This window comes from Gobius niger (assembly GCF_951799975.1).
Source record: "Gobius niger genome assembly, chromosome: 2".
Lineage (NCBI taxonomy): Eukaryota > Metazoa > Chordata > Actinopteri > Gobiiformes > Gobiidae > Gobius > Gobius niger.
Window position 1 is genome coordinate 3,046,206 of NC_136853.1, and position 13,454 is coordinate 3,059,659.

The 13,454-nt window shown below is 44.0% G+C and overlaps 1 protein-coding gene across 1 annotated transcript in view; it reads left to right on the top strand.

The window, feature by feature from the left end:
* The window catches only part of cmah (cytidine monophospho-N-acetylneuraminic acid hydroxylase), a gene marked incomplete at both ends in the record, with an annotated part of 33,099 nt that overhangs the window by 16,785 nt on the left and 2,860 nt on the right, over positions 1–13,454 (top strand). Inside the window, 7 exons of the mRNA XM_079552149.1 lie at positions 2,036–2,102; positions 2,186–2,267; positions 3,923–4,060; positions 5,289–5,424; positions 5,772–5,915; positions 9,554–9,728; positions 12,902–13,018. Coding sequence (XP_079408275.1) covers positions 2,036–2,102; positions 2,186–2,267; positions 3,923–4,060; positions 5,289–5,424; positions 5,772–5,915; positions 9,554–9,728; positions 12,902–13,018 — 859 coding nt within the window. The remainder of the gene's footprint in view (positions 1–2,035; positions 2,103–2,185; positions 2,268–3,922; positions 4,061–5,288; positions 5,425–5,771; positions 5,916–9,553; positions 9,729–12,901; positions 13,019–13,454) is intronic.

Genomic DNA, 13,454 nt, shown 5'->3' on the forward strand with positions numbered 1-13,454 from the left:
AACATTTCTCATTTTCCACGACGCCATGACCAAAACCCACTTAAACAAAATCTTTCTCTAATTATTCAAAAACTACTTTAACCCCTTAACTCCCACCTGAACGGATCCCATTTTCTCCAGTTTGGCTTTACCCGAATCAAAAAGCTTCTTGGGAAAAAAGCACCAAAACAGCCACAAGAAATAAGAAGAAAACAAGGATGGAAACGCATCAAAAATGTGACAAAAATTCAACAAAAATTCAACAAAAATGTGACAAAAGTTTATCAAAAATGTGACAAAAACTCAACAAAAATGTGACAAAAATGCATCAAAAATGTGACAAAAATTCAATAAAAATGTGACAAAAGTTTATCAAAAATGTGACAAAAGTTTATCAAAAATGTGACAAATGTTTATCAAAAATGTGACAAAAATTCAACAAAAATGTGACAAAAATTCAACAAAAATGTAACAAAAATGTGACAAAAATGTGACAAAAATACGACAAAAATGTGACAAAAACTCAACAAAAAAGAAAGAAAAAAAAACATAAAAAGGTGACACAACACAGCAACAACGTGAGGAAAAAGATCAGTTTTGTGGGTCTTAGCTTTCAAATGAGGTGCTACACAGCCAAACGAGGACAGAATGCATTTGGTTTAGGCGGGTGGTCAGAGGTTAACAAATGCTGAATCATGAATACGGTTCTCTAAATAAAGATACAAAGTCTGTTCAGTAACTCTCCGTGGAGTTTCACAAATATTGATTGTGGTTTTAAAGATTTTTTTGTAGTTTCTCGCACATCTCGGGAAGTTATTCATTGAACAATTGAAGTGGACAGTGTAGTCGTAGTAGCGATGGTGACGTTCTTAGTCACATATTGTAGATGTTTTTGGAAACAGAGCCGATACATGAGTTCTCCTCTGACACTGGCCTGCACCTCCACTGCTTCACTAAGATACATGAGTTCTCCTCTGACACTGGCCTGCACCTCCACTGCTTCACTAAGATACATGAGTTCTCCTCTGACACTGGCCTGCACCTCCACTGCTTCACTAAGATACATGAGTTCTCCTCTGACACTGGCCTGCACCTCCACTGCTTCACTAAGATACATGAGTTCTCCTCTGACACTGGCCTGCACCTCCACTGCTTCACTAAGATACATGAGTTCTCCTCTGACACTGGCCTGCACCTCCACTGCTTCACTAAGATACATGAGTTCTCCTCTGACACTGGCCTGCACCTCCACTGCTTCACTAAGATACATGAGTTCTCCTCTGACACCGGCCTGCACCTCCACTGCTTCACTAAGATACATGAGTTCTCCTCTGACACTGGCCTGCACCTCCACTGCTTCACTAAGATACATGAGTTCTCCTCTGACACTGGCCTGCACCTCCACTGCTTCACTTCACTAAGATACATGAGTTCTCCTCTGACACTGGCCTGCACCTCCACTGCTTCACTAAGATACATGAGTTCTCCTCTGACACTGGCCTGCACCTCCACTGCTTCACTAAGATACATGAGTTCTCCTCTGACACTGGCCTGCACCTCCACTGCTTCACTAAGATACATGAGTTCTCCTCTGACACTGGCCTGCACCTCCACTGCTTCACTAAGATACATGAGTTCTCCTCTGACACTGGCCTGCACCTCCACTGCTTCACTTCACTAAGATACATGAGTTCTCCTCTGACACTGGCCTGCACCTCCACTGCTTCACTAAGATACATGAGTTCTCCTCTGACACTGGCCTGCACCTCCACTGCTTCACTAAGATACATGAGTTCTCCTCTGACACTGGCCTGCACCTCCACTGCTTCACTAAGATACATGAGTTCTCCTCTGACACTGGCCTGCACCTCCACTGCTTCACTAAGATACATGAGTTCTCCTCTGACACTGGCCTGCACCTCCACTGCTTCACTAAGATACATGAGTTCTCCTCTGACACTGGCCTGCACCTCCACTGCTTCACTAAGATACATGAGTTCTCCTCTGACACTGGCCTGCATCTCCACTGCTTCACCCTGGTGTTCCTGTGCTGCAGGTATCTGGAGCGAAGCGGAGTGAAACTCAACAACATCAACGTGGTTCCGTTTGGCGTCTGGCAAAACGTAAGCAGCGGAAGTGTTGGTGTCCCAGTAAGTACAGGAAGTAGCACAGAAGTGAGACTCTGACCCGTCTCCGTGTGGCGCAGGTGGATGAACATTTGCGGTTCATGATTCTGATGGACGGAGTTCACCCTGAAATGGACACTTGCATCATTGTCCAGTACAAAGGTAAATCCAAAGCAAGTGACTGAGGGTTCCAATGCAGCTAATGTTATTTCATTCTAAGCTAAAGCTGCACTATGCACAAGGCCGTGGGAACCCAGGGTGCTGAGGGGGCTGCAGCTCCCCCTGTTGGATAGTTTGGGAACTGCAGACCATATTAATAAAAAGGAAAAAGTGTTTTTGGGGTACATTTTGTCCCTCAGCCCCCCCTAACTAAATCATCTTCCCACGGCTCTGACTATGCGACATCTTTATGTTCAAATAAAGTTCATATTCGTGCGTATTTGTTCTTCCAGTGACCCGGCGGCTGCTTGGGGGGTTAGTTTAGTACCTTTACTTTCCATCCTGGTGGCTCCAGTGATGCTTGAGGATCGATTCTATTTAAGGGTTTTTGGGGGTTTCTGGTAGGTTTTCTGACGCGTCATTAACACAGAGCACGTTACGTCCACGGCCCGTTTTACGTACGTGAAATCACACATTCTAGTTTCCACAGTGTCCGTACGTCTTTAATCCGTCATGTAATAATGTAGACTTTTAATCACATGTCAGTGATGACAGTTTATTTTCAGAGTTTAAAATACACCAGTGGTTTAAGTATGGACCCCTTTAACTTCTCCACATTTTACCACACTATGGACCATAAACATAAATATATTTAATTGAATTTTTATGTGAAGGACACACACTCATGAAGTCAGATTTTTTTGTGGGATGTACAAAAGTACCAGCCCCCCTTTCCTTCTAGTGCAGCCAGTCGCCTTCAGAAGTTTCCTGGTGATTTCTGAATGATCCCATGTTGACCCAGTGACTAAACAGAGTCGACCTGTGTGTTTCTAATGTCAGTGCAAACACAGCTGCTCTGTGATGGTCTCAGGTCTGTTTAGAGACTATTGTGGAGCAGAAGCTTCATGAAGTTCAAGAACACACCAGACAGGTCCGGGATCAAGTTACTGAGAAGTATAAAGCTGGGTTAGGTTATAAGAAGATTTCCAAAGCTTTGAACGTCTCTCAGAGTACAGTTAAATCCACCATCCAGGAATGGAAAGAACTAAAGACCTAAACTTACTGACCGAACAAGGACAGCACTGACCACAGCTGTTACAGAGACGCCTATGATGACCCTGATGAACTGCAGAGAGACACAGCTCAGGTGGGGGAAACTGTCCACAGAACAACTATTAGTCGTAACTGCACAAATCTGGCCTTTATGACACAGTGGCATTTTTCAAAGAAAACCATAAGACGTCCTGTTTACTGTTTGCCAGGAGCCACATGGTGACTTCTGGCAAACAGGATTTTTTGGCTGATTATGTCCAGAAGAGACGCAAGGGAAACTTCCAGGAAAGTTTCTTGTTCTGGAGTGGTGTTACACTGTTTATTGTCCCACCGAGACGCAGAGAAGCCGTTCTGGACACCTGACACAGTGTAAACATCCATCCTTTTTCTTCCTCTTTATCCGGGGCCTGGTCGTGGAGGCAGCACTTCCTGATCCACACACACCACCTTAAATCACCGCCGGGTCAGTGAAAGGTCAACTACGCACTAATATAAACGTCTCCTCACTCCTGACAGTCGCTCTTGTGTGGTATAACAGACGTAGGCCTACAGTATAACACCCTGCATGTTCTGCACAGCGGCTTTAAATGAACTGCTCGTTCTAGGCCACATGATCTTGAACACGGTGGACTGCACCAGGCCCAACGGGGGCAGGCTTCCTCGGAACGTTGCCCTGATGATGAGCGACTTTGCCGGGGGAGCGTCCGGGTTCCCCATGACCTTCTACGGAGGCAAATACACCGGTCAGTCCGTCAGATTGTGTTTCACTACGGTAAACCTGAGCGTGTTTGGAATAACGTTTGCTCTCTTTATAGTGCATATATGATTATCTAATCATCGTTACTTATAGAGCCGTCCATTATAGAAATCAGGTAGAGCTTGTCTGTCTTAAGGTCACCGACGAAGCCTTGTGGATGAGAGGCGAAACGTTCCACACTTCAACAGAGTACAGACTCAAGAAACTTCATTGAAGTCTGGTTTTTAAAAAAAGAGATTTAGGTTCAACTGGTATCGAAAGCAGGTGCCGAAAAGAAATGTTGGGGTGGCAGACGTCCAGCACAGCTCCAAGGTTCATAAGATAAAAGTCGTTCTGAAAGATAAGGATGGCCCAGACCATTAAGATATTTTAAAACCATTGAAAGAACTTTAAAGTCGCTCCTGAAACACACAGGAGCCAATGCAGCGATTTTAAACCGGTGTAATGTGGTCCCGACTCCTGGTCTTCGTCAGGACACGAGCTGATGAAGTTTGTAAAAGTTGTAAACCTGAGATCCTCTTTATAGGAGGACCAGAGAGGACATTACAGGACTCGATACGACCGGTGATAGAATCATGCATTAGTGTCTCTGTGTTGGCCTGAGAGAGAATGGGACGACTCTGGCTATCAGGGCCGGCCCGAGCCAATATGCCTAATGTGAGATTTAACTTTTACGCCCAAACTTTTATGTGCATCATTCTCCAGCTGCCGCACCGTGCAGAAACAGCCCCTCAGCAGTACAGAAGGTGGGTTTGATCATACTCCCAACGAGCTGAAATGTCGTGCTGTCTTGTATTAGTATTTGGAACAAGACTATGATGGGACGCTGCCTGTGCCTGGTGTATTATCAGCCTATATCAAATCTGCCCTTTATAGGAATAGTCTTGGAGAAAGTGGTTTACAGCCAGCTTACGGACTTTCTTCTTGTAAATAATGTTTTTGACGTGTTCCAATCGGGCTTTAGACCCTGTCACAGTACTGAGACAGCCTTGATGAAAGTGACAAATGACATCAGACTAAATACAGACGCAGGCAAGGTCACAGTCTTAGTTCTGCTCGTTAAAGTATTTGATCAGATCATCTTCAGAGCCATTATGATGATCAGAGCGTCCTTAAGATTGTCCGAAGAGGAGAATTGAGGCTAAAATCGGCGGTTATCCTGCCATGTGCCCAAACTGAGCGGTAAATGACCGTCTGTCTGATGTCCGCCGCAGACTCGTGGAAAGCGCAGTTTGTGAAGAATGAACGGAAGAAGCTGCTCAACTACAAGGCGTCGCTGGTGAAGTCCCTCCAGCCCAAAGTCTACTGCCCCTTCGCGGGATACTTCGTGGAGGCCCATCCCTCGGACAGGTATTTCCCGGACTGTGTGTAAAACAAGCAGGGTGATTGTTGGTTGTTCTCTGTAGCTTCAGGCCCCACTTTCCACTCATTACTGACGAGCCATGACCAAAAGAAAAACATACAAGTTTAAGTATTATAAAAGAAAATTGCAGTTCAATCCCTTTATCCTTTTTTGATTGCCAAAAACAGGTGTTGTATAGAAATATCCTCAAAGTTTCATGAAGCAATGATTGAGATTCACTTCTCTGTCGTGCAATTCGTGTGCACTTGTACCTCGACCCTCGATGCAGTCGTGATTGTAAGAACTGCTTCATGCTGGATGTCGATACATAGTTAGGCAAGTCTTGTCTGCACAGATACATCAAGGAGACCAACACAAAGAACAGTGCGGCCGACTTGAACGCACTGATCAACAAACAGGCTCCAGAGATCAAGACGTGGACCCCACAACCAGGAGCAGTGCTGGACCTGGGACTGGCCCTTCGAGACCCCAGTGACAGGTACGATGCTCCCTTACTCCTTACTTTATTCCTTTAGGGAGTAAAGGAAGGCGAACGACCCTCCTCTGTTTTGGCTAATGGGTCGTCTACGCCCATTGACTCAGCAGCAGAGCAGAACAAACGCCTGCTAGTGGAGAGTTACTGTAAACAACTTGAACAGGGATTTTTGGCAGTCTGGTTCCCTCCTCCGGGGAGGAGCCGGGTCCGTTTTAGTCCCCTTCAGTTTGGGCAGTCGTGTCTTATGACCTGAAGAGCTAAGAAGAAGCTTCTGTGACTAGAAGTAAAACGTCCTCAACTTCACCAGACTCAGTGCAGTTGATGATTTAACCTTTTTCTACGACTAATATAGATGAGCACCTGGACCACCAACTCCAAGCTGCAATAAATGGCTGCACTACAGTTTCAATACTGTTGCTGAGCCATGATTTCTTTGAATGGTGTGGGGCTATTATGGAACAATGGGAGAAGGACCTAGAGACAACCATAACAAAAGAAGAGTGAGGGACCATGAGACATATTACATCTCAAAATGTGTGAGATACAAGGTGATACACACAATATGATCCTACTCAGATCATACAGCACAGCACAGGGGACCAAAGACTTCTTCAACACAGCCTTTTTGGCCAGTGGAACTCTGTATCGCCTCCTAGAGTTCAGAAGCTCAAACTGCAACAGCTCGAGGTTTAGTCAGTGTCCTCTCTTTGTACAGCTCACTCAAAGGTCTCTGAGGCCTCCCCACCATGGACACCACCCTGTTCAGTTAGGGTTTTGTCCTGTGCACCTCAGGTAAGAACATATCTCACGATGCAAAAAGGGTGGCCTGTTTTTTTAAGCAAATGCAGGAGAGCATCGGCTGTGCGTCTTCGGCTTGTGTAGGCAAATTGGAGCTGGGTCCTGTAGAGTGGCCACTGAAGAAGGAGTGGATGTAAATTTCCCAGTTAAATGTACGATGAATGTTTGCATGTCGAATCCCGGACCTGATTGAAATTGAACGTTCCCACTTCCATCCCTCATGCAGGTGAAGGAGGAGGACGGGCGCGGTGCTTAAGTGTGAGGAGGTGTGTTTTGTCCTTTTCATGGCATTTCTGTGGTTTCTTTATCATGGATGGGTGCTCAGTTAGTGAAAAAGTCAAAAGGTCTGTGCGTTCAGTGATGATTTACAGCTCGGCTTTGACCTAAATGTGCACACAGTCCGTATACGAACCCTATTAACAGGGCTTGGCGTTATTCATAAATGGGCTTTTGTTTGAAGCTCTTGCTGGAACTGCACACCCAGAGTTTGCATCCAATTTGCGTTCTGAATGGAAATCAGGAAAAGACTAAACCAGCGACACGAGCACACACAAACAGGCCTCACATTTGAATATCAGGATTAAGATGAATCTGTTTCTGTGACACCGGATTTTTGCATTTCACCACAACGAACCAGCGATGTGTGTTTTATCAGCCGCCCTGCGAAGGAAACGTATTTCGGCCGCTTGTATCCGCGATCTTGTCCTTTCGGTCACTACCCAGATCTCATGACCATAGGTGAGGGTGGGAACGTAGAGCGATCGGTAAATCGAGAGCTTTGCCCCGGACCAAAAAGCACACATAAAGAAGTGTTATTCTGTAACTGGTTTAAAGGGAGTATACAGAGTTTAAAAATGTTAAAACTAAGTATTTTCCTCCCCCTACATGTCCCAGCCATGTCCTAATGCAGGGGTAGGCAACGTCAGGCCCGAGGGCCAAATCCGGCCCTTTAGCTCAGAACCTCTGGCCCTCAAGATGATTTTGAGAAACATTATCACACAAATCAGAGAGTACTTTTGACATTATTAGAGTTAAATGGGAGGAAAAAAAGGTTAAAAAAAATACTGTAAATTCACCCAACGAGGTCATATATTATGTACAACACTGGCATTTGAAGGAAGTGCACTTGTTTGAAGGAAGAAATGACATAAATCTACTTGAATTAAGAGATTAAATCTAAGGTTTGAGTAGATTTGGTCTGAACTTAGATGAAATAAAACCTCTAGTAGTAGTTATTCTCTCAATTCAGATAATTTTGTGTCATTTCAAGGGAAAAACTATTATTTGTTTGATTTCAAGTGGGTTTTATTCTTGTTCCATCGGCGCTATAGCATTTGTATCTTGGATTAGTTCAAACAGACTCATATTCAACATAGAATTTGATTAATTCAAGCCATTTTAAGTCATTTCTCTCATTTAAGATGGTCATTTTTCCAGTGTTGTGCTTTACTTTGGGCTAATAATCATAATAATCAGCGCCTTCGGCCCTCGGTCTATTTACAATAAAGAAAATCGTCCCTCCCTTAAGAAAACTTGCCTCCCCATGTCCTAGTCCCTTTAAAGCTAATATTAAAGATAAAGCCATTAAAGTTCATATAAAACACCTTCTGCCACATGAAGATTCTGCACAAAATCAACCTGGAAGACAAACCGGCTGCATTCATTCATCGCCTCATCACCGGTCGCCCTTCCAATCATCCAATCACAGACCCAGCTCAAGCAGCGCAGCGCTCGTCCCTTTACTCCAGCCACTCATCGCTCATGATCCCTATACTTACGCCTCGCAGTCAATCACTCAGCGTTTCCCAGCCGTGCTGCGCCCCTCCTCCACCCCTTCTCCGCCCGGCCTCTCCTCAACTCGTCGACTGAGCCCCAGTTCTGATTTCTTGATGCCTTTCTGTCTCTGTGAGCCTTTTCGTGTTGAAATGTAATCTACACACAGCCTTTTACATGTCGTCATGAGTCTTCAAGACTAGAGTTCCAGCAACTCCCAAAGTTTAACCCCTTAACTCCCGCCTGAACAGAGCACATTTTCTCCAGTTTGGCTTTACTCCAATCCAAAAGCTTCTGGAAAAAAGGCGTGAAAATAGCGACAAAACTGAGACGAAAACAATGATGAAAATGTCACAAAAATGTCACAAGAAATTGACAAAAATGTGACAAAAAAATGACAAAAATGTGACAAAAATTTGATAAAAATTTGACAAGAAAATTACAAAAAATGTACGAAAAAATGACAAAAAAAATGACAAAAAATAGACCAAAAAAAAGACCCAAAACATGACAAAAAAGTTACAAAAATGAGTTGAAAACCCAACCAAAAAAATGATGGAAAAAGAATCTGATAAGGTGTGGAAAAAGATCTCTCGGTTCAGGCGGGAGTTAAGAGGTTAACCACTAGAAAAAAAAGTCTGGACATGCCACTTTGGGGGAGAAATGTAGTAAAACTATTCCACTGTTTCCAAAGCACAGACAAAGAGCGAGGAAACTATTTTCATCCACATCTTCAGGCTCAGCAGCAACAGCGCAGAGGTTTTTCAGAATGTCGCCCAGATAGAAGCGGCAGCGCGATTCGTGTGTCAGTCCCGCAGATATTTCCATAGATCGGGCACATTTATGTCCCAGCTTCTGCTTTTTGCGGCTCAACACTGACCTGGTATGTATTTCGTAAATGAGGAATTGAGTTTCCCCAAAAGTTTATGATCTGTATTTGCTAACCGTGTGTCGCTTTGTTGTTTTGTAACTACTACATTTGTAAGATTCAGGTGCAGAAATACTGTCTCTCCTCTGACAACAATCACTAACCTTTGAACTCTTTCCTTCCGCCCGGCGACCGCACGCAGCCGAGCAGTGAGAGCCCCCCCGGCTGACACCAAAGTGCTCAAGGACACCTGGGACTTCGGGCTGTACGTGAGCGAACAGAACCGTGCCATCAGCGCCCACATTTTCTCGTACCCCGAGTGGATCCAGTTCTACTACACGTGGGCTGGATTCCACAACTACAATCTGGTGGTCAGGGTAAATGAACTGGCAATCTGACGACATCTTCTCTCAGACTCCTGCTGCTGCTGCTTCCTCCTGACACGGACCACAAGAGCACTTTGTGTTGCCTCGCAGGGTTTCAAAACGTTTCATCCATTTTAACTTTAAATGCATCATTATTGTACTAAAGGAATGACAGAGTTAGAGCCTGTTTAGACACAGAAGTCAGAAGTTGTAACAGTTCCCCTTTAGTTCATTTGTTTAACGACATCTTCTCGCAAATGCTCATATCATAAAATCTACAAAAAAAAAAGCATCAGATCTCAAACAGATGCCATGACAAGACAAAGGGTGTGTTGGAACACTTTAATCCACAGATATAACAAAGGTTCTGTAATAAATCGAGGAAAACATCTGTCGCAGTGTTGCTTTAAAAAGGTCAGAAAGAAAGAAGTATAATAACTTATCTCTATGGCAGGTAGAACTACCACTATTTTGATGTATCCACAAACTCTGAATATTAAAGAGGGGGTGTTCTGCTTTTTTCAGTCCCATAGCACCAGTCTATATCACACTACAATGATGACAAACCTTCTGTTGGTCTGTAAATGCAGTAAATTAGAATAACTGCCTTGTATAAAATGTCTCTCTCAAAATGGCTGTAGTGAATGTCTTGAAATAGGCCTCTGTCTCTTTAAGAACCTCTGAGCCTTTAGACACGCCCCCTCCACACGCTGTCTGTGGCATCAGTGGGGAGGGGGTTCTGCTGAGGAGCAGTGGTCGGTTACTCGGCTGGTGACGAAAGCTCGGAGGCGTCTCCAGGAGGTGGGGGCGTTCCTAGGAGGACTCAGGCAAACCTATCCCTAAAATGACCGCCATCAGAGATTTTACAGATTACTCAAAAATACGTGAATGTGCCGAGGCAACACTTCAGGCATGTTTTTAATGAGGGAATGACAGAATAACATGATGGATAAATCCCCCCCTTTAACAGTACTGGGGGCGAGATGGAACCTTGTGGGACACCATCTTGAAATGTTGATAGTAATGCTGGAGAAAAATAATACTGTTTTAGTTTAATGTTTCCTTCAAATTTCCATGAAGAAAATGATATTTTTATAATAGAGACCTAAGTGTCCGAAGTATTTTTTTTTGCCATTGTCACTGAAGGTGCAGTATGATCACAAACTAGGATCATGTTTGATTTTTTCGGTGCAGTTGTGCAGCATGAAACAGAGATATGAAAATCTGTGATAAAGAAATTATAAACCGGATACCAAAACATTGGATGGGATCGCAATACTTTCAATACTTTGGAGGCATTTCTATCCTGCACTTGTTTTCCAGTAACAGTTACACACAGTAACACACATATTACTTATCATAACTACTTTCTGTATCGCAATATCCAACAGCGTTAATGAATAATAACGAATGGTCTCACCAGTGTACGCAGACTCTGCAGGCGAGGAGGAAGTGTCTTTCCCCAGGACACAACAGCATCCACCTGCAGGAGCTGGGACTCACACCACCGAGTCTCCTCCTGCACTGGCTCCCGCTCCGTTTTCGGATTCATTTCAAAATGTTGATGCTTGTTTTTAAAGCCCTCCATGGTCTCGCTCCGTTATATCTGACTGAGCTGTTGACCGTACATCGCCCCAGCAGAGTCTCCGGTCTCTGATCAGATGGTTCTGGACGTGCCCAGGTCCCGGTACAAACAGTGGGGCGATGGTTCCTTTGTTGTTGCCGCGCCTAAACTGTGGAACAGCCGCCCCTCAGTCTGCGTGTTCTCACGGACATGTCGCTTTTTAAGTCCAGATCAAAGACTCATCTTTTCAAACTTGCTTTTAATACTTAGAGCACTGAATTGTGTCTAGGTTGTAATTATTTGGTGTTTTTAAATGCGTTTTCTCTTTCTGTGAAGCACTTTGGTCCTCCTGGTGTTGCTGTAAAGTGCTGTATAAATAAACTTTGATTGATTAATTGACCTCTAGGTTAAAGCACAGCCTGCTCTACCGCCTGAGCTACTGTCACCCCCAAAATAGGGCAAATATAACCTTAAAAACGGCAGGTTACCGGGCCAGCAAAGGCAGCCTGGACCCCAAACAAATGATTCACCCCGAAAAGATTTGTATTTCAAAACAACACGTGGGATAAAGACGGTCACAAAGGAGGGACTGGTGACATCTGTACAGGCTCATGCACAGTGTGGAGTTAACATCTGTATAATGCACAGTGTGGAGTTAACATCTGTATAATGCACAGTGTGGAGTTAACATCTGTATAAGCTACAGTGTGGAGTTAACATCTGTATAATGCACAGTGTGGAGTTAACATCTGTATAAGCTACAGTGTGGAGTTAACATCTGTATAAGCTACAGTGTGGAGTTAACATCTGTATAATGCACAGTGTGGAGTTAACATCTGTATAAGCTACAGTGTGGAGTTAACATCTGTATAATGCACAGTGTGGAGTCAGTGTATTTGTGGCAATACGTGTGGTTAAGGTGTTAGAAATTAAACATAATATACTTAAAAGTAACTATAATACCAACAACGCCAGCTTGAATAAACAAGCACTAAAGGACACACAGGTTCGTAATTGAATGAGAGGCATAGACAGGTCCATTATAAAAAATATAGTATTTCATTTATTTACTTATTTACTGTATTAAGCTCAATAAATGATCTTGTTTCATCAATCCAAGTACCATAAAAACATACGTTCAGTTCACATCACGTTGGTTGTGACAAACGTGGGCACAATCCTTCATTTAGTTTTGAGGAAGTGCCCCAGTGGGTCGACCACAGGGAAGGAAACACTCAGGCGACAAAGCAGAAGGCGAGAGGCGAGAGGCGAGACAGTCATGGTGTTGGGGACCTACTTAAAAAAGAAGCGTTAGGCTACAAATTATCCCTGTGAGGTCACTGTGAGGTCACTGCGAGGTCACTGCGAGGTCACTGTGAGGTCCCTGTGAGGTCACTGTGAGGTCACTGTGAGGTCACTGTGAGGTCACTGTGAGGTCCCTGTGAGGTCACTGTGAGGTCACTGCTGGAGAATAAAGGGGTCACAAAGTGCTTCCTGCTCTGTTTCTGCTGCTGTGGTTTTGCTTCTTTGGTGGTTTTGCTTTGGGAGTTTCCTCTCTTCCCCGTTCTCCTCCACACTCTGTAATAGTTTCTTATGAGAATCCTCCATGTTTGTGTTGAAGGTGATGGAGACAGACGATGACTTCCAGCCCTTCCCCAATGGCTTTGATTATCTGGTGGACTTCAGTGACCTCACGTTTCCAGCCGAACGCCCCGACAGGGAGCACTCCTACTTAGAGGTGAGTCTGAGTCTGGGGTCCAAGTCCGAGTCCGGTTTGAGTCTCAGGAAACTGACACTTTTCACTCTGTGAAGCACATGCTGTCAAAGAAACAAACAGTTCTACAAAGACACCTTGATCTGAGACACGTCTGTGATTATATTTGTACATGTTTACAGTGAAATCTAGGCAGTTAATTATCTGCTCGTTATAAAATAAACCAATGTCATGACTCTGTGAAGTGCTCCAGTAAACAAATGACAGATTTTGTCCCCAGACAGGTTAAAAATATAACACAAATACAAACTTTTCTCATCCTTTGCGACTTTTTTCAGGCAAGGCAAGTTTATTTGTAGAGCACAATTCATACACAAGGCAATTCAAATGCTTCACAGCTGCATAAATACAAGAAAGGAAATAGAATCAATAAAAACATAACATAAACATAAAAAAACAT